This window comes from Phasianus colchicus, chromosome 6 (genome assembly GCF_987193195.1).
Source record: "Phasianus colchicus chromosome 6, bPhaCol1.hap1.1, whole genome shotgun sequence".
Lineage (NCBI taxonomy): Eukaryota > Metazoa > Chordata > Aves > Galliformes > Phasianidae > Phasianus > Phasianus colchicus.
This window is the reverse complement of record NC_143441.1, coordinates 22,118,826-22,146,278: the sequence shown is the minus strand read 5'-3', so window position 1 is coordinate 22,146,278 and position 27,453 is coordinate 22,118,826. Positions and strand designations below refer to the sequence as shown.

Here is a 27,453-nt window from a genome sequence, read left to right as displayed (position 1 = left end):
AAAGTAGCAAATATTCTCTCATACCAGGACCTTTTAGACAGACCCTATGCTCCACGCAGCTACAGTCAAACGTTAGAATGACATTGTTCCAAACGATACTATAGCTATTCAACCCCAATTCTAATGCAGCACAGATTTAGTCTTATGCAGCTATTACACTTTTATCAAGCCAGAGACGCGTGCTCAGCTAAATAAGCTTTAACAGTCTTTCAGGGTCAGAAGGGGAAGTGTAAACACTCCACATTTATTTCCTACATTTTTTTTTCTTCCTGTTAGTAGCAGAGGATGCACTGTGCTTTGCATCTTTGAAGGCAAAAAAGACGTGTGAGAAAGAATACTGGATAAGTTGACAAAGCAATCCAAAACATCCACCTAAAATCTGACAGATGGAGACTCCTCAGTACACAATGATAAATTTGCTGCTGACTGCTCAGAAGGAGTCCCATCAAATCAGTAGGAAGAAAATCCTCAAACTACAGGTAGTGTGAAATGAGCCCACTCAGACTGTACAGCAATATAGCCAGGAAAAAGAATACCTTAGGTAGTAGGATAACAAAGAAGTGACAGCTGCATAAGATATATTTGTGGAGTTGACAGAAAACAGTTAAAGTAGAGCACAATATTGCTAAAAAATATATTTTCTCAGAAGAGGTCTGGTTCTACACTACAGCAGAAGCATTTCTTTGTGTGAACATCAGCCAGTCAATATGCAAACTGCTGGAGACAGATTGTGTTCAGGTGCTGAATAAAATCACTGTTTTGTGAGGCAACCTCACAAAATGTAAATAGTAGTCATAGGTTACAGCTGTTCAATAATCCCTATCTAGTAGTTAACCACAGTCAGATGTATTAATGTATAACGGAGAGGTTTTATTAGCTAAAGGAAAAATGAAAATCTGAGAAGAGGAAAAATTATATATAGACATAGCTGAGTGCTCTTCTGTGACTCACATTAACATTCACCAGCATGTATCAGACAAATAATAGAATCCTCATAATTTTTGGCTATATACTAACTTAATATCCAGTTTTAAAAGTCATTGTGAAAATATGATTTACTTCTTTAAAACACTGGGACAGCATTAAAAAATTTACCAGCACACAGAGAAAAGTACTTGCTGGAGTAAATTTACAGATATAATATTTTGCTCTTTATAGACCACAACTTAAGCCCATACAAATTTTCATTATGCTCTTTACTTCAAAAGAAATTAGGCTAATTTAATCACTGATAAAAGCTCATTGTTTATAAATCATCACTATTACCTTTCTACTTGGAGTCAAATCACACAGCCCAGGGCCAGAGTCCACAGTAGTAGATACTGGGAAGAAAAGATTATTGACGTCATGAGGAAACATGGAGATTTCATTCTGACGATACATCCTGTGATGACGAAGCTTTGCAACCCATTCATCAAACAGCTCCTGAGATTTCACCTACACAAAATTTCAGATGTTATAACACCCACATTCAAAATCGCTAGCAAAGAAACTAAGATATCTTGTACTCATCAGATAGCTAGCCTGGTTGACTTTTAGAAAAACTTTCCTGGTATTTTACCAATAAAAGTTTTTCTCCTACTAGAAGATACCACACATGAGCTTAAGCATGACAAAATTAGTCCCTGGATAAAACAAAAACAAAAAAGAAACTTCAGTTATCAGAGCCATGATTGCAATGCAAAATCCGCTGCTTAGCGATTTCTAGAGAGAAAAAAGCAAATAAACAAAAATTGTCACTTCTTAGTTGCAAGTTTCGAGGTTTCATCAAGGTTCAACTACCACCAAATGTAACGGGGTACCTGACTCTGCAACAGTAAAGTCTCTCAAGTTATAAAGTGTAAAACTAGTAGTTGAGACTAAAAGTTAAGCTATAAGTGAAATTAATAGGCCTCCTGCTGTTAAAAATAAACGTGGTCTTCACCACACAGACTTCACGTTGTTACACAGTTTGGGGAGCAAATTTTGAACAACATTAAAAGACTTACCTTCAGATGATATATCTGCTCTTCGGTATCTAAGTCTATACATTTTGTTGATTTCTTTACAGACATGACAGAAAGTCCGACATCAATACAGCCATGAAGTTTCCCTCTCTCTATCTGCAGAAAATAGAAAAGAATACAATAACCCGAGAATACAGCAAGATGGACATAACCTGCTCTGATCATCATCCTTCTGCATTCAATTTACTGTTAAGAGCCGAAACTCTACTTCTCTCTACTTCTCTTTACTATCATTATGGAATTATTGTTATTTCAGATAAAATACTGTTGTTACCTTACACTGGCTTTAAAGGGTTTTAAATCACTTACATCAGCTTGGCATTTAGAATACTTCAAAATCCCTCTGTCCAAAAAGAAGTATCTCTGCAAACAAGAAATGAAGAGAATTAAAAGGAAAAAAAAAAAAATCACATGAACAGCCAAAAAAACAAACCAAACAGAACAAATACCACCTCACACACCCACACATTTATTCTGAGAACATCTTTCTCTGCCCTTAATTTTTTTTTTTTCCATTAACACCACATTCAGTATGTGACATTTACATGGCATCAGACTTTCATACAGATGTTCCTTTATTACCTTGTGCCAGCCCTTCAAAGGCCATTTTCTTTTTTTCAGCAAGCAGCCTTCCTGTTTCTGTGGTTCCTGGGTACAATTCATTGCTCCCCGGAGTCCTTCTACAATTTCCCAGCTGTCCTGCTTAAACAGAAAATAGAGATCTAGATCTTGTTTCTTCCAACTAATGGAATTGTTAAGACAGATCCAAGATGAGTAAAAAGGCAAATTACAGGGTTTCCATCATTAATAACAACTTTCTCAGCACCTCATTACCTGTGTGTCTACAGTAATAAAGGTAAGAAACTGTAAATAATAACAATGTAATAGTAAAATAAACACGTGATGATAAAATAGAAAAGGCTTATTAAATAAGTCATCTAAGATTAACATTTTTTTTATTAGATAAGAAATCAAAAGACTGAAAAAATACTGCATTAGAATTATGCTGTGAAGAAGCACACAACATCCATGACCTGGATGAAAGGATAGAGAGCACCCTCAGCAAGTTTGCCAATGATACAAAGGCAGAAGTGGCTGACGCACCAGAAGGCTGTGCTGTCATTCAGCAAGACCTGGATGGGTTGGAGAGTTAGATGGAGAGGAACTTTATGAAGTTCAAAAAGGGGAAATGTGGAGTCCTACACTGAGGAGGAATAATTGCACGCATCCGTACAGGTTTAAAAGCTGATTTGCTAGAAAGGAGCTCTGTGGAGAAGAACCAGGGTGTTCTGTTGGCACAGGTTGACTAAGAACCAGCAGCATGCTCCTGTGAGCAGTACAGTTGATACAACAGAAGGAAAAGAATCTCCAGAAGGATCTGAACTGACTTGAAAAGTGGATTCATGTGAACTTAACGGGGTTCACAAGGCCAAAAACAAGGTGTTGTGCTTGGGCCAGGGCTATCCCAGACACGTATGGGCCTGGAGAAGAATTCATTGAGAAGAATCATGCAGAGAAAGACTTGGAGGTTCTGGAACAAAAAGCTGGACATGAACCAGCAGTATGCTTTTGTAGACAGGAAGACCAACCGTATTCTGTGCTGCATCACAAGGGTTAGGGTTAGTGGGGAAAGGGAATTGATTGTTCCAATCTGCTGTGCCCTTACAAGGTCCTGTCTAGAGTACTGTGTCCAAGCCTGGGGTCCCCAACTCAGGAAATATGCAGAGCTGCTGGAGTGGGTTCAAAGGAGGGCCGCAAAGATGATAAAAGAGCCAGGCTGGGTGAGGCCCTGGGCAGCCTGATCTAGTGGGTAGCAACCCTATCCACAGGCAGGGGGTTGGAACTAAATGATCTTTAAGTTTCCTTCCAACTTGTCATTCTACAATTTACCTATACATATCTATACATGTATATACATGTGTGTATATACATCCAAAGCCTGATCACAATTTACCATAAAAAGATTTCTGCTGTCACGTGTAGAAACAGCCTATGCTAAAAAAGATGTATTTGCAGATTATGAAAAAGAAATAAAAGACTCTGAAGACTATAGCACATTTTTGTCTATACTAGATTACTCAAAGACCTGTATTTTCTTACAAACTGCAGCCTTCCTAGAAAAAAATAAAAAAGAAACAAAAAGCTAAGAACCTATCTAACTGTCTGAAATATTATGAGGAATGTGATGAGAAGGAAAGAGTATAAGAAAAATACTCCCCCAGTTTAATCATGTACATCTCTAGTTAAAAGAGTGTCTCTTGCCATCAGCAAGTCTTTTATGAAATATTCTGCAACAACCTAGCAGAAAAGAGATAGTATTCTTTACAATTTTTTTGTTGTTGTTGAAAAACAGCTAATGACCACATAACACAAATTTCAAGATTTCTGATCAGAAACCTCACGAATGATTTATCACCAGCTATCATGGGACTTCACAGATCCATAATTAGTAAAAACTGTCAGAAAATTTAATGTGCTTGTATCATTGCTACATATATGAAAAAGAGGAATACTGTAACTGTAGGATTTAACAATATGAAAGACCACTGTAAAACACTTAGGTGAAAACAGAATACTACATAAGTGAGTACTCATGGTCCTTTTCATTTAAGCTAAAATGAAGTATTCCCTCTTCCCCTTCCCAGATTTGACTGGCTCAAAAATTTTAAAACAAAAATTAACAAAGGCACTAGATGTGCTCATTTAACCATCTCCAGGATCATTCAAATTCAGCCAAAAAAAAAAAACAAACAAAAAACCCAACAGAAGTTACATCACATTATGCACGCCTATTACTGGAGTAAAAAGACAAAGTGGCAAATCATCTTCAAAAAGACATTCATTAAACAGCTTAAGCAACACAATCTCTTATTCCAAGATGTTACTGGCAGAACTCCACTATTTTGTTATTATCTTCCTTGCATTGCACTTTATGGAACAAACTACAGAGCTGGTCAGCTCTCATCATTCAACGCTCTACAGATCACCCAGTGATCACAGAACTACAGAATCACCAAGATTGGAAAAGACATCCAAGATCATCCAAGTCCAACTGTTCACCTACCATCAATATCTCCCACTAAACGATGTTCCCCAGTACAACATCTAAAAACCTTTGGGTTGGTGACTCTACCACTATACTGGGCAGCCTACTCCAGCATCTGACCACTCCTTCAGAGAACCAATCTAAATCTCCCCAGCACAACTTGAGACCATTTCCTCTAGTCCACTAGTTACACAGGAGAAGCTGGCTCCCATCTCATCACAACCTCCCTTTTGGTAGCTGTAGAGAGCAATACAGTTTCCCTAAGCCTCCTCTTCTCCAGACCTGCCCCCTGAACGTAAGTCAAAACTGCAGTCACTCTAAATGAAGTTATTATAGCATGCATTTTATACTTCTTTAATTTCTCCAATCTAGAATATTTTGACAGCTAGTTAAATATCATGATTTCATGACTACTATATAGAAATAATATTTTTCCTAGGGAAACCAAAAGTTATGCTCCATATTCTTTATTCATTTTTGTCAACTTGGAATTTACTTAGGAATCTGAATAATCGTGGATTCTCCCTTGCCTAGGGATGAATTATCATCAGGTCAGGGAAGAGACACAAGGAGTTAATGTGCTGAAGGCAGGCAGAAGGCTCCCTGGGCTGTTGCCAGCATATCAGCTCATCACTAACCACAGCAGTGCACACTCTGCTGCAAGACACCAGCAAAGTGAGTCTTTTGTGGGGTGAAGCCATCAGAGAATGAAGCAGAACCAGCTTGTGCCCTTATAATGACAGTTAGCTGCAGCTTGCTAGCTGCAGCTTGACAGCTATGGAAGTACAAAGGCAGCTATAAGCCTCCACAATTAGGGTTTTTTTTTTCTTTTTTGACAGAGCCTTTCAACCTTGAAAGCAAAAAAGAAATGATATTCCACCAACTCTTTTACTGTAAATGGAAATGCTTGGCGACCAAATGCTTTCTACAGTGAGTTTGGAATTCTTTTCCTAGTTAAAGATTATTTAATTAACACTTTTATAATTACTAGCATTAGGAGTCTATGATGCCTAAGCAGCCTCTTAAAATATCAAGTATAGTGCTATGCTACAATTTATATCATCAATAACTACTGAACTTACTGCTACTCCCTATCCACAGGTGGATAAAATTACCCCGCCTTGGGAAATATGTTCTGCAAATGAGCCAATAAAAAAACCAATACTGACATGAGACTTTTCAAACTGAGGACTCGACAAGAGGTAAACACTAAAAAGTAATGAAAGCTGATGAAACAAGTGAAAGATTATTCTAATTAAGAACTAACAGGAACATTTAGAACATTAAGAATAATATCATGTTCACAGTTGTTTCTTCCTTCTTGAAATTAGCCAGAAGAGTTTAAAAACTGTATTACATGATTACCAAGTTACTTCCACTGCCTTATTCAAAATATATTACACTGCAGTATACAAACAATTTTTCTATTGAAAACCAACCTGATAGCAGTCAAGACTAGCAAGCAGTAGGACCTTTTCAGTATTCTTATTGTTATGCCTAACGAATCACATTTCTTGAACTTTGGATCCAGTTCTCAAAGTCTTTGCTTAAGATTAAACACAGCATATTGTTAACAGAGCAGTCTACTTGCAGGAGACAAGAACAAACTTGAGTACAGTCAAAAAAGCAATAATCCAGATTCACTTTTTTTATAGGGATAAATTTGGGAAAAAAGAGACTGCTGAAATTAGATCCATTTTACATTGGGCACGAGGTGAAGACAAAGAAAGCAACTGAGAAATAGAAGAGCTGTAGTACTCCCATCTGGAATACATGCTGTGTCAATAATCAAATATAAAGCATATTCCTGACCTGTATTTTAAATAAGGTTTAGTTTGGGCAGCTTCTGCAGTCCAGGCATAAGAGGTTTCTCCTGTTCCTGAAGAAGATCCACATTTCTCACTGTTTCTACCAGTCAGCAAGCTGGTCAAAAAATGCTTTACAATGAAAAAGTGTGAAAACAAAGAAAAACAGAAATAGGAGCACCATTTCCCTTTGATTAGGACCAACAGCTGGCCAAATCTCAGGTGATGGCAAGGTTCCTACTCACATTTCTGTTAATCTGCAAACCTCACAATTCAATCGCAAACTTTACATTAAAAGGTAGATTTAGCTGAACTGGAAATAGGTCCAGAACTTTTAAAAGCACAGGACTATATAATCAACTTTATTACCCGAGGAAATGCAATGAATATTTCAGAGAATTAACAGCTTGGAAAACTACTGGATAACTACTAGACTCAACACTGCAGTAACAGCAAGCGCTCGGTTCTGTTGGCATCTTCTGGCTAAAGCCTTTCCCACCCGAACCTCTAACTCCCACAGTTCCAAAACATTGCACTATGACTTTATTTTTTTTTTTTTTTTAAAGATCTGTTCAGAACCTAAACCCTACCAGAGTTTTCATCAGTATTTAATTCTTCAGGATATCTGATACCACATTTAATGAGTAAAAAGCATCAGCTGCTGCAGAAGAAAAAACCAAACAACTGCTTACTCTAAAATGAAGACAAATTAATCAAACTGGTTGGTTATTATCTGCTCCCATCTGTCTGAAATATCTGAGGAGCAAATTGGAAATTCAGGATTTCCTGAAAGGTACCGAGAGTATTCAGATTATGATTTATTTTGATTCATATCACACATAGGGAACTGGAAAAGATACCCCAAAACCATCATGCTAAATTGAGGGCAAATACCTACAAAACACTATTGCTTTGCAACACCCACCTCCTCCTGAAATGAAAAAAAAACCAAAACAGCTGAATTGCATTAACAATGCCCAGTTTAATGTCCAGACTAGTAATGTTTAAAGATTACAACCCTACTAAAGATTTTGCATTATTATGGACCAGTGCCTGCACAAAATGATCAACTCTGCATTTGCCGCCTGAGGCAGACACTTCACTCAAGGTTGTGGGAGGAAGCACTATTGTTACATATCACAGGTTCAAAGATGCTCATTTTAGATCAGCAGAGGAATTCACACTATTAGTTGAAGGGTTCCTATGGATGAGGAAAAAAAACCACACGCATACACTTCAGTCTCTAGAGATAAGTCTGCTATTAGGTAACTGCAGTCATTTTCTATATTTAATAAAAGCCTTTCTGTTTTTTGCAATATTGTGTACATACAGCTCCTCAAGGTGAATTATTTCAGGAGAAAGAATGAAGTAACAAATCTGAACAGTTCTCAGACTGATGCTTGCACTTACTGCTTCCCAAATGAAAGAGATGACAGTGCCAGACTCTCTTCCAGTATGAAATGCAGTCAGTTGTACCGAATATTTTAAAGTGCCAAAAATAGAAGCTTGCTTTGTGGAGGATAAGGGCTGGCATCAGCTGCAACTAAAGCATTTGTTACGGTTCATAAAATTGGCAGAAATGATTCAATTTTCTTTTTTAGAACACAGAGTATTTTTAAGCAGCTCTCCTCTCATAAGGCTTTTCCCTACTGTATTTATTTAAAAAGTTCATTAGCATATTAGACTCAGAAATTATTATCACAATATATCCATCTTCTTTTGCACATAGGTCAGTTCAGATGTAACGACCAATACCAGTTGTCCTTGCTCACAAAACAGTCTGAGCTGCAACTTTGTAGAAGACAGGCCCTTCTGTGACTGACAGAGAAGGGCAGAGAGACAGGACGTGGCAGCAGCCTCTAACCTACCATGAGGCTTCAAGGTGAGGTGCACATAGTGGAACAGCATTAACTGTTAGTGTCTCCAGATCACACTGCAAATGCACTGCATCTGACAGAAAAAGGCCACCAAGCTTAGCAAAGGCAGGAACAGGCCTCTCAAAGTCCTGCAGGTCTGTTTCAATCAACTCTCATGGCACGTCAGCCTATCTTCAGTATCACAGGTCTCCATTTATGCTCCACAGTGCTGATGCATACTGCTCTGTGAGGAGCAATAACTACATTTTAGCAGCCACTGGAACCCCAAGGACAGCCTTACACATCCGTGGTTTCACATCCCAATCTCAAGTTGCTTATTGCTCAATGCCAGTGCATACTTTCAATGGGCTTTGGGACTAGGGGAAGCTCAGATCCCACTACTATGGGGAAAAAAAAACAAATGAAAGAGAGCCCTCCTTCTGCATTTTTCCAGGATTCACTTTTACTTAACTAGATTAAAAGAACTACCACGTCCATGTCAAATCAGCAGCACAGAAAAAAGCACCCAGGCAGATCTGTCATTAACTTGAAAGTAATGAGTCTAGCTTTGACGGTGCTTGAAAGTGGCACAAAGGTTTGACAAGGAGTAGGAAGCCTTCCATCAAACTGGATGATAAAGGAAAGAAAATGAAAATCAACTATTCACTCCACATTCCACAGAGCACGTGGCAAAATTACTTAAACTTTCAAAACACTGTTAATACAGGAGTTAACAGTATCATACTGGTAACTCTAACAGGGCTTTGGAAAAAACAAAACAAAACAAAGCCTATTTATTGTATATGTGATACTTTCTATATTTTATATAGGAGATACCTTAGAAGTTCTATAGAACTTCAGATTTCTGCTGTTTTCTACACAGTACACCTCTGCTTCTATTCAAACTAACACAGAGAGGAGAAGGACAAGTAACCCTCAGTTGGTGGCCTTATTCATCCCCGGTCTTGTCAGGCACCTGGTTGACAACATCCACTAGGAGGTGGATATTACGGACATTTTACAAAGCTCCAACTTACTAGTACAAGAGGCTGAGAAGAAAAAGGAGCAATTAATGATAAAAACAATAGTATTCAATGAAACATGAAAAGAACTCCTATGTGAGAAAGGAGGGAAGAGACTGAAAACAATAGAACTCTACACTGTCATGGAAAGACTGACAATTTCACATTATTATACTACAATCTACACTAGTAAAGAGAAGGTCCCTCTAAGAAGGTGCAGGTCTTAATAAATTGCAAGACTAGAAACTCTGTCAAAGCACTAGCATGCCCAGGCTATTACGTGTTCCAGAGGATTGCATTCGTTGGACCTAAAGGACCATCTTTCTGCATGCAGCAGAGAGTAACATTCATCAAAACTTTCACTGAAACCTTCTATCAAAGCAAATTATAATTAACAAATACATTTTAAAATCATATGGGAAAAATGACCCACATAAGTTATTTTCAAGTAAACATCCAGAGTGCATACTGTACAGGTTATTTAAATCTTTGCTTTCCTCAGCAAAGCAGCTTGTTCTGTAAACTGCATGACTACTACAATGTAAAAAAAAAAAACAGTCACATGAAAGATATAAAAAACATCAGGGAATAAAATAAAGAACAATACACTGCTACACACATAATTGCTGTGTAGAGGAACACAAGGGGAGATAACCAGTACTAAATTACCCAAAAAAGGATGACAGTCACAATCCAGTTAAAGCAAGAAAGGTTTGCTTACCCATCCCAAGGATCAGGGCTCACTGAATTCTCCAAAAGGAGGGATCTCTTCCAGGAAATCCCTCCCTTGTGGCAGCCAGCCTTTACATGAGGCTTAGGGAGGGGTGGAACCAGGTTCCAGGCCTTCTGGTTGCACAGATGAATTGCTTTCATCTGTGCCCCCAGGGCTGGCTGTGTCCTTTCACCAGGTGCTCAATCACTGGTTCAGGCTGTGATTTAACAATTCCCATACAACACTGACAATCCTGAAATAAACTGTAATTTAGATTTTGTTTGTTTGTTTGTTTGTTTTAGCATTGTAGACTACTTTAAGACCTCATGATCACTTCAGAAGATGCAAACAAAGTTATAGGATAAGGTTGGAAGTTGTTATGTTTGATAAGAAAAGGGGTATATAAGTATCAAAGAGATTCCAAATAAACAAGTCTCTATTAAAAAAGAGAAATCATAAAGACACTAAAAATGTCATACTATTTCTAAAAACAAGTATTTCTAAATTTTCAGGGTTTATATGAAAAGCAAGCAAGCAAAAATTTTAGCCTTGCTTAGCAATTATTTCTCAGCATACAAGTCATGTGAGCTGCCCCAACTCATGCAAGCTAGCTTATCATTAACACTTCCTGAAAACATGGACAAGTCATTTGACTCGTTTAGGTTGCCTAGATGCAGAAGAATCCAGTGACCGACCATAAAAATTGTAATACTGAAACTTTAATCAAAGGGATATTTATCACCATGCCTGGTATGAAGAAAGATAAAGTGTACTGCCTTCAAAATAGACTGGGAAACAACCTACTTTACACCTTCATTCAGCTTGACCTGATAGGTATATGAGGCAACTTAGCCATCTGCCTGACAAGGAACACAGATGCACCTGGAATACAAATAAACCAGCAAATTCTATCTCCCACACCTGTCAGGTATACCTTACATTTTTGTACAGGAGATAAAAAAACTGGAGACAGACTAGATGATATTAAACCTTACTGATTTATTCCTTTCCTCCAAAGGATACGGGTGAGAACAAAATAGGTAAGAAATGGGATCCACCATTACAATCTGTAATGTAAATCAACAATATCAAAAACAGTATCAAAAGCCTCAGCTTTTCTACAGATTCTAACATGTTAAATGGCAGTAAGTGATTTTTTTGCATAAATTGCTCCCGCTTAAGTACAGTTGATTTTTCTGGCGTTGTAATGCACCAAGGGATTTAGACACGCTCATATAAATCTTATTATTTAAATACTATGTGATAGCACATGATTGACTGGAGCTGTTGGAACAGACAATACTGAATGTTTTAAATTATGCCTTTAAAGGTAATCTCATACTGAGGATATAAAAAATAATGTTGAAGGAAAAAAAAGTGTCCTGAAAGCGAGGATTTACTTGCTTAGTGTATAAGAAAAGCACAGCAATTCTTACAAGCATAGCACTTTAAAATGCAGAAATTGCAGAGACTGTACGTGTAGGGTCAGAAGTCCCAGAGAAGCAGGTGCTCTTTCAACATGCAGCTGCGGCCTCCAAAGCTTTAGGGGGATTTGGATGCTCAATTCCAATTAACATTTCAACCTGAAGCAGCTCCAAGAGCTCCACTAAAGTAACATCTGTACAAATAAAAGTTTATGTACGTTGGGTGTACTGCTCATCATTTTGCAAGCATGGTTTGAGTGTATTTAAGCTTGATTTTCAGCAGTGCTACAGGTCAATAATTTTTGCCCACATGCAAAAGCTGCTGTCTTCAGCAGTCTCGCTCATCAACTACAAATGCTTACAATCAGCTTTTCACTGTAAGGTTAAAAGAATAGCATAAATGATCACTTTTGCAGAAGACAATGTATGGTTTCATTTTTCATACAGAATCAGGCATCTAGAAGCATTATGTTATACAAATATGTATTTTCTTAACTACGTTTCTACTACAACAACCAGCACACAGGCAGTCACATGAACTTTTTCAATGTCAAGTTTCAGAAAAATGCATTCTCTTTCATGCAAACCTTTCCCTGAAAACTTGAAATAAGCAGAGCTGTTACCCAATATTCTACCACAGAAATGTTATCTTCCAGGGAGGACTTGGGATTTCAGGATCAAACCTCCACAACAATAATATTTCACTACAAAGATTTGCTGTTAGCATTCCAGTTTGACAAGAGCCTATTCAGGCAGGTTATATACACTATTTTACAAGTAATATTTGTAAAACAGGTTCAGCGCATTTCATTAAAAGCAAGATGCTACTACGGTAATTAAAAAAAAAAACACACACAAAAGACAGAGTAAAGAAACCAAAGAAGTGATCAGATAAAACAAGAAATAGGAAAACAGAATTTTAAAAATTCACCAATATCCAGAAGCAAAAGTAACAGCCAATCTTGTAAATGAGTTCTGTTTGGTTGCATTACCTGTCGACTTCCCTGCTTAGAGGAGCAGCTGCTAGTACTTCTTGAAGGAGACAACATTTTCTGGGGTACACCAAAGTTTTTTTCTTCACTCATGATTCAAGGTCATTTATTTCACATCAGCTCACTTAGAATGTCATTAAAAGGTAATTAAGCAAATGTATTCGAAGACTCCTGAGAGAAATGCAGAACATATCCTTTATCCAAATGCATTCCAGTAGCATGATCTGCATCCCATAGAAATTCCTAAAATGAAAAAGAAAAAAACAAAATGCCGAATTTATACGACACAATCTTTTACTGCCATCCCATAGAATAAATTATGAAATCATAATGTAGCCTTTGGTAATGCAAGCTGACGACATTACTATACACTACTAGAAATTAACACAAAAGTCACTTCATGATAAATTTTCTATTATCAAACAGGACTGGTAAGAATTGCACAGTCAGTATTTATGCAGAAGACAAAGTGCAGCATCAAACATCATTTTTAAGACTTAAATTCATAATCCAGTGACAAAAAGAAGTCTAATAAAGACACACAGAATACACTAAATATACAAAAAAAGATCAAAACATTATTGAAATGAGGAGAAAGCATCTAATCAAATGTCTCACAAAAAGGATGTTAAGTAACTAAAAAAAATAAATACATTTTTCCAAGTTGTATGATAATTTAAACAAGTATGCATGGCTTCAGATTGCGAGGAAAAAATAACATACAATGCAAGCAATACACAGAAGTAGAGTGCTATGCAGAGCTGTCATGACCACTCTTACCTGCAATCACAAAGTTGTAGCTATTGTCACATCACCCACCTGACTCAGTGACTGGAAGAACAACCAGCAGTCTGTTTAACAACAGTGCTCTTTGCAGCATATGCAAATAAAACCCAAGCCAGAAACTCCTAATAATGGATTTCCAGTGTGGGCAAGAGTTGTCATGGTAACAGCACTTTTTTAAAACGGAACAGAGGACATAACAAAAGGGTAATGCTTTACAAAACTTGGGGTGGTGGAGAAGCTTTATGAATTGTCTCCCACTTAAGATTTTATTGTCTTGGGCAAGGAATTTGCACAGGAGAAACAGTGCAAAACCATCACTGAGGAACGTAAGACACTTCCACAGGTAAGAAAAAATTAATTTCCAAAACAGGGAGGCATTACTTCACAACCCACCTGCCTGCTTGCACTGTGAGAAAAGCCCTGAACTAAGCTCACTGGTTGTTGAGTTGTCCATTCATTTTTTCTTGAAGAGTCACAAACACCTATTCAGAGAGAAGCAGTATTTTAAGATCCCTAGCAAAATATCTTCTGTTTTAAAAATTCTAGTTTGTCTTAAGAACAAAAAAGCAAAAAAAACATGATAAACTGGTGCTGCATTTAAGACAGGAACAGCACTATGTTGGAGTTAACTGTGCTCGTAAGTGTTGTAGTCTGAGGTGTCCAACTTCTGAACAAAGACATTTTTCAGCCTACAGTGCCTCTTCTGCAACACAGCTTGCTGTCACAGTTCAGCCAAATTACTCTCTTTTTAGCCGGTCTTTTAGCATTTATTTTATCTATTTAGATATACTCAATTACCTCTAGAGTAGATCTATGCAAAGTTACAAACCATAGAATCATTAAGGTTGGAAAAGACCAGTATGATCATTTAGTCCAACTGTCAACCCACCCAACCATGCCCACTAACCATGTACCTCAGTGCCACATCTGCATGGTTCTTGAACACCTCCAGTGACAGTAACTTCTCCTCCCTGGGCAGCCTGTGCCACTGCAGCACTGCTTTTTCTGAGAAGAAACTTCTTCTATATCAAACCTGAACCCCTCCCCCACCAGTACAACTTAAGGTCATTACCTCTCATCCTATCACTGCTACCTGTGAGAAGAGGCTGACACCCACCTCCCCACAACCTCCTTTTAGGTAGTTGTAGAGTGCTGTATGGTCTCCCCTGAGCCTTCCATTCTCCAGACTTGAAGTGTGACCTCCAGTACTGTAGAAATAATCTCCAGTTTCCAAAAATCAAATGAGAAAGCAAGCTCTGCTAAGGCTACTTCACAAAGCCTGTGATCATGATGCAAGAGCCTAAGAGAAACAGGACAGCACAGTGATGTGATAACAAGACCTGATTTGGGCCTTGCACACAAGTTTTGCACTGAAATTACTGCTGAGATTAGGAAACTTGTGCCTTGGAGAAAGTATGGCCTCTTCCTATCTGAAAGATAAATTTCTCTGTGGCACCAAGGACTAACTCTCCTAAAAGGTTTAAACCACTGAGAAAGCATAAACCATAACTTTATTAATTAGTTTCAAAGTGCATTTAGTAAAACAGTTAATGGAATATCTCTATTTATGAGCAGAGATCAAACACTCATGATAGGAACGTAAAAAAGCTTTCTGTAAACTCATAGTTCAAATATCCCCTCAAAGTTGTCACACAGCAAGAGTTTAACTACTGTTCACTACTCATCCAGATGCTACATGGTTCCCTTCACTGTTCCATGTCTAAAATGACTAACGTGATCAATATATCACCTGTCATTCATTGTTCACTACCTGAAATTTTGGCAGAGACTGGCACAGTTGATGAAAAGAAAGGCTCTAATTTGTGGCAAAACACACTTCTTGTCCTCAGGACCTCATGAGCATTTCCCCAGAATATGCTAGATTACAATATGCTCTTCATTCATCTGAACACAGCAAAGTGGTTGTTACACCCTCAAAGCTTAAGATAATGGAAAAATAAAATGGAGGTCTCACCAGTGTTAATACAAAAAGAAGTGCGTAGTCAGAGGAATCACAGAATCACAGAGTTGTAGGGGATGGATTGGACCTCTAGAGATCATCTAGTTCAACCTCCCTGCTAAAGCAGGCTTCCTAGACGAGGTTGCACAGGTAGGTACCCAGGTAGGCTTAGAATATTTCTATAATAATTTCTTTTCTGTGGAATCTAAAAAAAAAAAAAAAAAAAAAGAAAGGTGTGGCTACATTTGCAGATTGGAAGAACGCTGCAAACCTCCTCATCACCACCTCTGATCATATTTTGGGTTAATCTACAGGACAGTCTTGGAGTATGGACACCAGATTCCTTTTGGAAAAAGAACAGCAGATGTGCTCCAGGAATGCATCCAGTGATCACAACATTTTGTCCATGGCACCAGACCCAACCTCAACCTGACTAGTCCTATCTCAGTGCCAATGTGGGGTACTCACCATAAATGAGTCACCTGAAAAGGCCCACTTTTATTGCACTGCTCTGCTCACTAACGTTGATATGGTCTAGACACAGACTTTGGGCACTCAGCCAAGCACTTCATATCTCCTTTGGCAAAGTCACTTGTCCTTTTGTAATCAACAAGAGACGGGCACATTTCTAGAATTCAAATGAGTTAAAAGTGACTCAGCCGCATAACCCAGGGTCCTTAAGCAAAGGGTGGGAGACAGGTAGGATAAATCTGACAGAGAATGCCAGAAGTATTTTGAGAGTCCACTTCCAAAATAGGGCTTTTCAATTTTATTGTATTCCTTCAAATTAGTTTACTACATGGACCTAAGAAAAGGCTTTTTTTTTTTTTACTGGCCCCAAAGAAGGCAAGAATGATGTGTGCCATTTGTCCAAAGTCTTATTAATATGTTATTAATGTTTCACACTAATTTAAATTATTACCTTGAGAATTCCAAATCTGAACATGAAATTTTATATGAATACTGAACACAACCCCAACCCATCTGTCAAAACTGTTGTGTCCTCCAGCAACTGCTTTGTGTTCCTTTTTTAAAATTCCATTCCAGCTCAGAAAGAAAAAAGGAAGACATGGCTGCCCTTCAACAATAACCAACTCAGGGCTTCCAGAAAGGTGTAAAAAAACTGATCCTGCATCCCAAATAGACTCATATTCTGGCTGTCAGTAGCAATGACTGAGCCTTTCTAGGATGACTCATATATTACCTGGAGAACTGAAGTCTACAAAGGTACATAAGCAATTAAGACTTTAAAGCAGGCATAACAATCAGGATTTTGCAAACTAAGCTAAAATTGCAGCAGACTCTCATGGTTTCAGGTCATCACGATCCATTTACTTCAGGTTCACTGCTCTCTGCTCCTCCCCATGCCAAGAAACGACTTTGGAACTAATGATACTTGTTCTCACCTTTCCTCTGAAGCATATAGCAACAGCTACTTTGCTCTGTTCCAAAAAGACAAATCAGAAGTGCAAGGCTGAGGCAAATTCAAATACATTTAGGACAGGAATTTTCATGAGTGCTAAGTATTGGCCTAATTCTTCTCTGCAGCAAAAGTAGGCCAAGACTGCTCCTGCAAATGACCTCAGCAGGTGAACTTTAAAGAACTAAGAAAAGAGAGAGTCCAATATTATTTATAGCTACTGTATCTTAAACCCATAAACAGCACTTTCCTCAACTTATTACCTGTTTCTAGGAGACTTATCGTTCAAAATCCATTAAGGTAAATGTAGATACATGACAATTGTAAAATAGAAAGACCTGAAAAATATAAATGTACTATCCTATGCTGTCCTCACTTGCACTGGTTTAAAATGACTTCTCAGCATCATAACTCTTTTCCAGTAATTCTCAAAGCAATAAGCTTACAGCAAAATTCCACGTCTCACAAAAGAAGAAAGGCAGAAATTTAGAAAATTCTGGAAATCTGCAGTACTAAATCAACATTATGCAATTATTTTTGTTATGGCTTTAGAAGAAAAAGACTTACAGCTGTTTCAGAGCTGAATCAGCATCAAAAGTACATCTACAACTATAAGTGTAGACAATAGAGATTTTGTGGATAGAAGAACAAGAACAACAGAAAGTCTGATGAAAGCCATGTGGACACAGCAAGTGCAAGACAGCAATCTAAGTCAGAGTTGCAAGCAACACAGTGACTTCCATTGAATTAAAAAAGAATCCACACTGAAACCTTTGCTCTGTCTCTCTTATTAAATTAGGTTACATTCACTCACATCCACTTGGATAAAGAAAGCAATAGTCTTTTCAAAATAACGCTTTCATGGCTTTCTCTGTCATACTTCAAATTGTCAGCTTTAATCTATCCAGCAATCTCGTTTGGCTCAAAAACAAGAAGAAAGAATTATACACAGGCTACAGATAAGCCACGTACAGCTACTGCAAATGTCTTTTTCAGGAAGGTATTTGCTATTCCTGAATTACTGTAACATTCATACTGTTGAAAGGCACAGCACACAAATATATAGATAGATATATTTTGGTATATATATATAAATATATATAAGGCTATCTCCTTTAGAGAAAGAAAACTTGGACATATAAAGTAGTTAAAAAGAAAGAAGTTATTAAAACTATCTTTGAAAGCAACAATTTAAACAACTTCAGTAAAGTAGCAGTAACAGGAAGCTTCTGAGACCCTCCCTCAGTTACGTGCTGCCCTAGACACTGTACAAATCACAGCCTCTTGAGCAGACACTTGCATTGGCCACAGACATATACTATCCTCTGAGGTATTCTGTGATGCAAAGAAACAGTTAGTTCCATCTTGCTTACTTCCTTAAGGAGGCTACTGTAGTAAGTAATTAAATCATACTAATTCAATGGCCCAAGAGAGGAAAATTTAGTTCAAACAAAACTGTCCTACTTGTGTAATCAGAAGGGACACAGGGTGGGAAAGGGAGAAAACCAGACAAAGAACAAACATACTACATTTAACATTGGATTACTTTTCATGTATAATATTCATCACTTAGTGAAAGCACATCCTGCATGTTCCAAGCATAAAGAAAACAAATAAAAACAACAGCAACAAAATCACCAAAAAACCCCAAAGTCAACCACCTGGAAACAATCCACTACTATGTATCCCAGGTAAGACACCCAAGAAGAACATGCTTCAATGTCAGGTCTAGTCAGACTTTCCCAAAGCAAAGCAAGTATCTGCAGTTTCAATAACCCTGAAGGCAAATAATTCAGTACCTGGTATTAGAAAGACCTTAAATAAATTTAGAAGTAGGTCAATATGCATCCTAAAATGTAAGTATATATAAAAATATCACCTTTCCATCATATCTACTGTTGAAATTGACTTTAATACTGCTTGTGACATAATTAATTTTAAATGTCTAATCTTGACACTGTTCCCCCTCTCCCTAAGGAGATGTGAGAGATTGCATTTGTATGAAACTTACTGTATATATATTCTAGACAGATATGATAAAAAAATCTTTGTGATGAGTTACACAAAATATGTATTAGAAATGGCAGCATTATTATGTTAATTGGTTAGCTGTCATACCACCTTTTCAACCCAGCTTCTAATCACAGTTGAGAATATGACTGCATTTGCAAATACAACTGACCTAGCTCACAGGCACGTCCTAAATAATTAATTCCTCATCTTCCCCCGCCCCTTTTGGAGGGAGTCTTGCCCAGGGCCAGGCTGGCAGCTGTGTGCTCCTTAGCACAGGTTGCCAGAAGGAATGGGGTCTCACGTGCCCCCTTCCAGCTCCACGTACAACTCACACACATGACCGAGATGCCACAAGCCTGGGGACCACAGGAGCCACTTTGTAATGCTGGAACAGACGGATCCACAGTCTCCCTGTCAGGAAAGTAAAAGCTACTGAGCTGTGATCAAATGCTATGCTGCAAGCATACACACTGCACAGAGCAGTGCTAATGAGCGCTGGGAGGGCTGTCAACCTCAAGTAATAGAGAAGCAGTGAGACTCTTCACAATGGAAATGCTATTCATCCAGAGAAGGTTTCACGAGCCCAAAGACAAAGGATGATGAGGGAATGGGAGTGAGAAAAAAACTTTCTGTTTTCAGTAAGAAAAAGAGCAGGCATACAATAACATTTCACAGTCTGTACTAAATCTTTGGAAAAGACTACCTGCTAATGGTCTCAGGGCTGCTATGAGTGGACGCTTACCATCAGAGCTTTGGCACAAGCATGGCTGCCTCTCGTTTTACTGTTTTCTGTTGGTATTTAAAGCTTTACTTTGCTCACTGAAACAAAGATATTCCACTATTTCTCCAGGCTTGTTGAAAAACAAAACACAAAACTCAACACTCATTTTTGATAAAATGTTACTGAAATACACATTGTTTTCTTAGATTCAGTTCTGGTAGGCATGGTGTTCTGGAAGTCAGAGCCTTCTTGTGGAAATAACTGTCAGTCTGCCAGCATGCAGTAACTCACAACTCTTTAAGACAACGCTGCCTCTACATCAGGAAGAATACATTACTTTTCTGTGAAATCACTGAAGGCATCCATATAATTCTGTACCAGACTGTCTCTTTATGACCTGATAAGCTGCATAATGCTGTCAGATGCATAAATCTACCAAGGCTGACATCATGCAATAATTTTATTAAACCAGCTGACTTAGTTGGTTTAACTATGGAGAAGCGAACTCCAGTCACCCGTGGTTTCATGTAGAACAGCAATTAGGACTACTGGTAGAAGAGCTTTTGCAGCCCAAGAACTATTCTAACAGAGGCCTGAAGGAAGATGTCACAGAGTTCACCTGAACAACAAACACAACCCAGAGATTCTCTAATCTTATGCAGAAAGTTTGATGTTTTCCTTAATGAGTAGAAGAGTCTAACATGCCTCCTCTTGTTGTTTGATGTGGTGTTTAAATTTTCATACCTCAGCATCACATTCTTTCTAAAAAAGCTTTTAGTATTTCTCCCCTGGCAGATACCTGTTTTTTTTCCCATGATGTTGTCACATATGTTTAGTGTATGTCACAATTTCTAAGCGAAAAAAGTTGCAAGGGAAACAACACTTCATTTTGAGAACATTTAGTGTTTTTCTTTTCTAAGAAGGCCTATTAGCTCAAAAATTTAATCTCATTAACTTTAATGACCATGGCAACAAGATTCAGTTCTCGTCCAGATAAAGACACGTTTGTATGCACACTTAACCAAGTGTAATGACCATGGACTACAGAAATGTCAGATTTCCTGATCAGTTTAGCATAATTTTACAAATTGCTGCTGATAGAGCTACAGCTTTCTTCTAAAGCTTACGTATAAATTAGGTCTTTACAGATTGTCTTTCACATTAAGGTTGCTTGAAACATCAAAGATATGTAGTATTTTGACAAATGAACAGGCTTGGTAAGTGCATCAGTGTTCACATTTTCTAACATTTTACATTGAAGGCCACTAACTTTTCTACATCGTGCTTCTGAACACAGCAATTTGTGAACAAACTTTGACACTTTAGAGAAGTGTTGCAAGAAACAATTAACATTTAGATGGTATACTGACGATAATTAGTTCTACAAGTGCAAAGATTGATGCTGTTAATGCCAAGAAGGAAGAGCTTGTTAACTCTGACCTTTTGATGAAAAAAAAAAAAAAAGCATACACAAATGTGTTTCTTTCAAATGAAAATTAAATATATTAAGGCTTGGGATGGAGCTCCTCCAGGACAGATTGAACGATGCCTGTGATTGTCCTTTTGCTTGAAAACACATCATGTACACATATGCAGATACAAGAACAGTGAGAAGCAGCTGCTGACTGAATCATTCTCTTGGAAGACACGTATATCACTGTTTGTCTTAATATATGAGTCATTATTACACAGTTGGTCATTCATATACATGACCGTAACAAACACCTTGACAGTGGGAGCCAGGAAAGAGGCTCCACAGATCAGGTTTTCTGCAACGCTATCCTTGTGGCACAGAATAAAGATGAACTGAAAGAGACCTAGAGGGAGATGTGAGATATGTGATTACATGCAGTGTTTTGTGCCCAAATGAAGAAAACCGGGGGAAAGAATCAATTGCAACAGCTGGGTCAGCAGGAAATGATGCAGGCAAGAGATGATAGCCTCCAACTAGGCTAAAAGGCTACATCCTACACAAGAAAAGGACCATAAAATTGATCTTTTCCCTGGCTAAAACAATATAAGCCCCTGCAACCACCTCGTCCTCTAGTTCACTGCCACCAATGACAGACCTGAATCTTGCCAGGGTTACTATAAAAGCTCTAGTCAAACAAAGCTGGTAGGAGAACTTTTAAACTTGATAAAGAAGTAAGTGAACCCAAAGCTTCAGAAGCAGAAGCCATGCCAGGGAAGAATACAAGTTTATTTCAGCAAGTGCTTTCATGGCAGTACTTGCACAATGCTACAACAGAACAAAATCTAAGAGCAAGTTAGGAGATTGATCAAAAAGAGAAGCTTCAATTAAAAAAAGAAATTTGTGAATAATTTAATGTTATTACAGACAATCCAGCAGGAAGATGTATGGAGTTCTAATGCACCGAGCTTTTTTATACCATTCAACTACAGTACAGTATCTCAATGTAGAACATGACATCCCTCGAGCAATAATGCTAATAGTTAATATACCTCTGCTGAGAACTTTCATAGCTCTCAACAGTAGCTCAGTGCTCCCCCATTGATATCTTAAAGTTTAAATACATACACACTATGAAAAAGACCAAATCAGCTTAAGGTATTCTTGCTCCCAAGCAATTTGTTACTATCCTTTTACTGGAGATAAGTAACTTCCCCTTCAGAAAAAAAATATATATATATTAGTTAACAAACAAAATCGTAGGAGACTTCCATAATGAACATCAGTGTAGAGTCAACTGTCACAGTGGGTAGTGCACATACTTTGCTCAGTTGGCTGAAATGCAGGCATGGTAATCAGCAGCCTGTAGGCAGCAATGAGAAACTGGAAGCAGTATTATTTTCAACTGATTCAGACGGATCTGGAAAAGACACTGTGCCCGTAATCTTACATTTAGATTCAGGCTGCTGCAACCTACCGCCATCCCATTTGAATTTAATTAAAAATGAAGGAAATTCCACGCACAAAAAAGTTTCAGCTACAATCCCATTCTCAAGTATTTTCAGAGGTGTAAAGGATTGGAGTGTTTAATTAGGATGCCTCAGCAACATGAAAGAATGAATAACTTACAAGGAATTTGATGTGAGCTTAGTGAAAGGGTGCTACAGCTTAACAATCCATATTTATTACTTCTAATGACTATATTCATTTTCTCCACTTCAGTTCCAGTCACTAACCAGGATACAGACAGCAAACGTGAAGATTTTTATAATGTAGACTAGCGTCATGGTTGCTTCACAGCATTTTTGATGTTGGTTATACTTGAACTATGGCTGAACAACTAGGATTTTAATTATAGACTACAAAGAAAAGCAATGAACAGAAGTGTTTACAAACAAGGCAGACTCCCCTTAAACTTCCTCAGTGTAGAAAGGTGCCACTAGCACTGTTCTTCACTTCCTATCTCTCCATACTCTCTTTTCAAACTCTCATTCTTTTTGCGTTTGCTTCTAAAATGCTGGCAGTTGTTACTGGCTAATCATCATGGCTTACAACATAAAAATAAATGAAACCTGTGCTTAATTATGAGTAGCGCAGCATAAAGTGCATCCTGACACTTAAGACATTTTCCACAAGTTTTTGTATAATGTACTTAATAAATATTTGAACATGAGAATAAGGAAGCAATTTCCTAAAGGAAGGAGCTGAAATACATATTTTTTAAATTATGTTTCCAGTAATAAAATATGTAGTATAAAGAAACATAACATTGACTGTTGTTTTCTTAACAGACAGCAGTCATGCCCACTTTATTCAGGCTAACCTATATATTTTTTGCTTACTTGTGCTCAATATTCATCTTCCATTGATTATTTTCTACACTTTTTTCAGCAAGCAACACTTTTAGGTTAAAACATCTGAGAAACCTCATCCAAGCACATCTTCTTTCTATTACAAAACAGAGACTGCATAAAAGAGGAAAACACTTTTACAAAATTTATGCCATAAAATACTTTTGACAAAGTTGTATTTTCAAAGGCTCCTGTAATTGAAAGTATATGTGAAGTTTTTGTCATCTTGACCGCAGAAAAACTCTGCTGAGTCTAAAGCATCTTCATAACTCACTTTTATTTCTAGAAGAGTACCTATGCCCTACACACAGTAACACACAATGTCAACACAACCCTTAAAAATGAATTATTTTGTTCCATACATTTCATTGTGAAAAGGTGAAAAAACTAAATGTATTTCAGAAGGGAAGAGCTGGAAGAAGAATGTGAAAAAAATTACTGTGAATGGTTACCTAAGTAGAGAGAATTGTAACATTTCTTCCATAGGAAATGCATATGTTCATTTTTGAGACCGCATCACAAACCTGCTCCCATAACAAAGCTCACACGGTCAATTTACATGAAGCATAAAGACAGTTCTTGGCATTACTGATGGCAGTTGAAAGCATTACTTTAGGAGAAGTTACATCAGCAGTAACTGTAGTTTTCCACTCTTCCATTCTGTATTAAAAAAAATAATGTCAATTGCTTGTTCCAGCTGCAATCAGGGAGGCAGTTGGAGCCCGTGATCCCACAATCACTGTTCCAGGCTGTCATCCCCAGACACGAGGAGTCAGCAGCCCCCTGGTGCCCCTCATTGGAATGATCTTTCAGAATGGAAAACTTGCACTAATCTGGAGAACCACAAGACAGTTGTTGCTGAAACCATTTCTACATGGTTCCCAGAGTGAGATGATTGAAAGACTGTTCTCAGTTCTCCATGATTTTACAATACCAATTAGGTATTACTATACTACTTCAAATTAGCAACCAAACCATAAAATAAAACAATGATAAAGCAAGTAGGATCTCCTGTAATATTCCAGTACCATTTGCAACCCCTGGAGACAAGATTTTAAGAACAGATCACTTAATAAGCTGAGTGGTCATCATACTTTTCTAAGATGACAAAAGTTAAGACAGAGTACAGCACAACATAATGTTTCTTAAGCACTTGATCCTGTATTCTGTCTCTTCATTTTGATCAACTGTATGAATATACTCTCGGAATAGAATGCCAGTTTATTTAGGAAGCTTACAAATCACATTTCAAGTAATTTACTCTTGCATAAAGTATCCCAAAAGTTATTGAATTACTTGGATTTAAAAGATTCTTATGTCTCTCTCTTATGTTTCTCTCCATTCGGCACCATTACGTTTTTGAAGATTTTGAAAGTAGGACAAATGAGAGCCACATGCCAGGCTCTAAATAGCATCCAGAAAAAGCTGACTGCATCTTCATGCTTCCCAAAACATCCACTCTGAAGTACAGTTCATTTAGACTGACTCAAAGCAGCATTAAACTTTCACACTTCACATTTTGCTTTCATCATGAATGATAACATTCCAGCCATACAATGTCCTATCTAGTACCAATCTACTCAAAAATTTAGTACCATTCCTGAAAACTGAATATAAATTTGCTTTTTCTGCCTGTGGTGCGCACCAGCTCATTTTGAAAAGCCTGTCATCTTTTCTTGCAGTTTGTTCATACAATTCCGGTATACAGTGTTTGGAATAATCAGAGCTTCCAGTAAATGCTGTGATGCATTGGTTTGGCTCCCTTGTGCAGAGAGATCTTAATAGATTTGCCTGGGGACTCAACAGACTGCTTGAACCAGAGCTTACATCTGCTGCGAATTTGTTCATGCAGCTCCATCTCTCTTCACCTTTCTCCTTGCCCCAATTCCTGCACCTGGAATACTTCTCTAGAGCTAGGCCAGGACATGGAAAAAGTGTGAGGTCGTTAGAAGTTAAAACCAGCAGCTTAACCACCTTACATGGCAAATTTAAGAGGCTTAAACTCACCAAGTGCAGGAGTTGTCAAGTTGGATGTTATGCATTAAGCATAAGAAACTAAATACATGTGACAAATGCATTTCTTTCCATGTGAATTTAATGATTCTCAGCTAATGTACCCAGATTATGTCATGCATCAGTTATGTCTGAACACAGCAAAATGACAATTAACATTATGTACATAATCAACCATAGGCTTTTTTTTTTTCTTAAAGAAAAAAAAAAAAAATTCAGAACTGATTCCAGGGATGCTGCAAGCTCAATTTTTCTTCAGCTGAGCAAGTGGTGATCTATTACTTGAGCATCACCCACTTAGAATAATCAGTCGGCACATCTACATGCATGGAAACAAGATATTTTAAAGGTAGCAATTTAAATAAACCACTTCAAAATGAACAGCTCAAATTAGGTTGCCAGTGCCAGGCACTATAAGCCGCCTTCCATTTGACCTTCCTGTAACATACAGGATCAGGACTTGTTCACAACTGTAAATAGGAGAAAAAAAATAAAGTCATCAATGCTGTTTTTTACAATTATTTCAGAGTGCTCTGAAACAAAAGTGCAGAAATATTTGATAGAAGTAAAATATTCTTTACAAAAGAAGGTCCATCTTCTTTCCCCTGCACTTGGTAACAAGCTGTTCTGTTTCACAGCAGCTAAACAAGTAAAAAACTTGCTGAGGATGCTTTGTGCGATCTCAGATATAGCTACCCCAAATAAAAAGAATGTTCTTCTCAGACTGCAGCCCAGTGAATTTTACTAACTAAAACTCGGTTGCGACAGTTGCAGCCTGCTCCTGCAAGGCTGAAGGGCAACTAAAGGTCACTGTCTGTAAGATTACACCAACCACACAGAGCATATCTGGATGTTGAGGCTGAGGGCATCCTGCTTTGAGTCACTGCAGTCGGAACAGCACTGGTACTTCATTCCATGCACTCATCACTTGTGCTTTCACATCTGGTCACACAATCCTAGGCCTGAGAGAATGGGGTGGGCCCCATCCTCCCCCACCTGAATGCACCTTTAACAGCTTTATTCCACTTGTAAGAACACTTCCAGCCACAGTACATTCCATAGCAGATCCCACAGTTTTTTCTTCAGGCATAAATTTATTTTATTATTTTAGCTTTATTACCAGCTATATTAACGTTTATAATACATGCTTTCTAAACATGCATGTACAGGAATACCATCATCTAGTTAAAGTGTCCTTGATCTTTTTTTAAATTAAGTTTTCTAAGTGAGTAGATTTTTTCTGCGACAATGCCTTTCTTTTAAACACATACATTACACTGAGTACATTGAGGCCAGACTTCTGGGCTATAAGTTAAATACAAGGTGATGCATAGTTACACAACTGTAAAAATAAAATTGATCTTCTCACAGATGAAGAGCTGAATAGCACAAGTGGAGCAGAAGTTTCATCCCCACTCAAGCTGGCATCCTGCAGAAGGAAGTTGTCCTTATCCCCTGGGACCCACTGTTAGAAGGGCCACCAACTGACCTCCATAGCTCACAAAGATCCCACTTCAAAACTTTCAGAGTCATTCCTCAGAAGGTTCTGTTGCCTGCCATAAGCCTAGAGTGCTAAGATAAAGCCCAAGATATTCAAAGTTGTTCTGAACTGATACTGATACTGAGTTGCATTTCAGTCCTAATGGAGGGTTTTAACTCTAAGCAAATCCAGGACAAGATTAGCATAAATGAAATGCCCTTAGAAATAAGATTTTAGCTTAGTTATGTTTGACAAAAGCCTATAATCAGTTCCTAATTTGAATGTCTGTATAATATATTTTAAAGCAGAAACAGAAAAAGAATAATATATGGCTTTAAGTGCAAAAACACAAAGTTGTAAGAATTTCTTACTATTTCTTTCTTTATTTCCCTATATTTCCCTAAGGCCTTTTGTCCTGTGACCTTCCTTCACATT

The 27,453-nt window shown here is 37.8% G+C and overlaps 1 protein-coding gene across 9 annotated transcripts in view; it reads right to left on the bottom strand.

The window, feature by feature from the left end:
- OSBPL3 (oxysterol binding protein like 3) overlaps positions 1–27,453 on the bottom strand; it is an 89,792-nt gene that overhangs the window by 35,230 nt on the left and 27,109 nt on the right. For 6 of the 9 annotated variants that reach the window (XM_031590121.2, XM_090142661.1, XM_090142659.1 and 3 more), the window contains 5 exons: positions 12,864–13,106; positions 2,589–2,705; positions 2,316–2,369; positions 1,989–2,102; positions 1,267–1,437 (listed from right to left, as the gene is read on the bottom strand). In XM_031590121.2, coding sequence (XP_031445981.2) covers positions 1,267–1,437; positions 1,989–2,102; positions 2,316–2,369; positions 2,589–2,705; positions 12,864–12,956 — 549 coding nt within the window. In that variant the 5' untranslated portion in view covers positions 12,957–13,106. Of the gene's footprint in view, positions 1–1,266; positions 1,438–1,988; positions 2,103–2,315; positions 2,370–2,588; positions 2,706–10,456; positions 10,753–12,863; positions 13,107–14,042; positions 14,132–14,766; positions 14,950–15,624; positions 15,815–27,453 lie in introns of those variants that run through there. The other 3 variants (XM_090142655.1, XM_090142656.1, XM_031590123.2) reach the window with 3 other exon arrangements.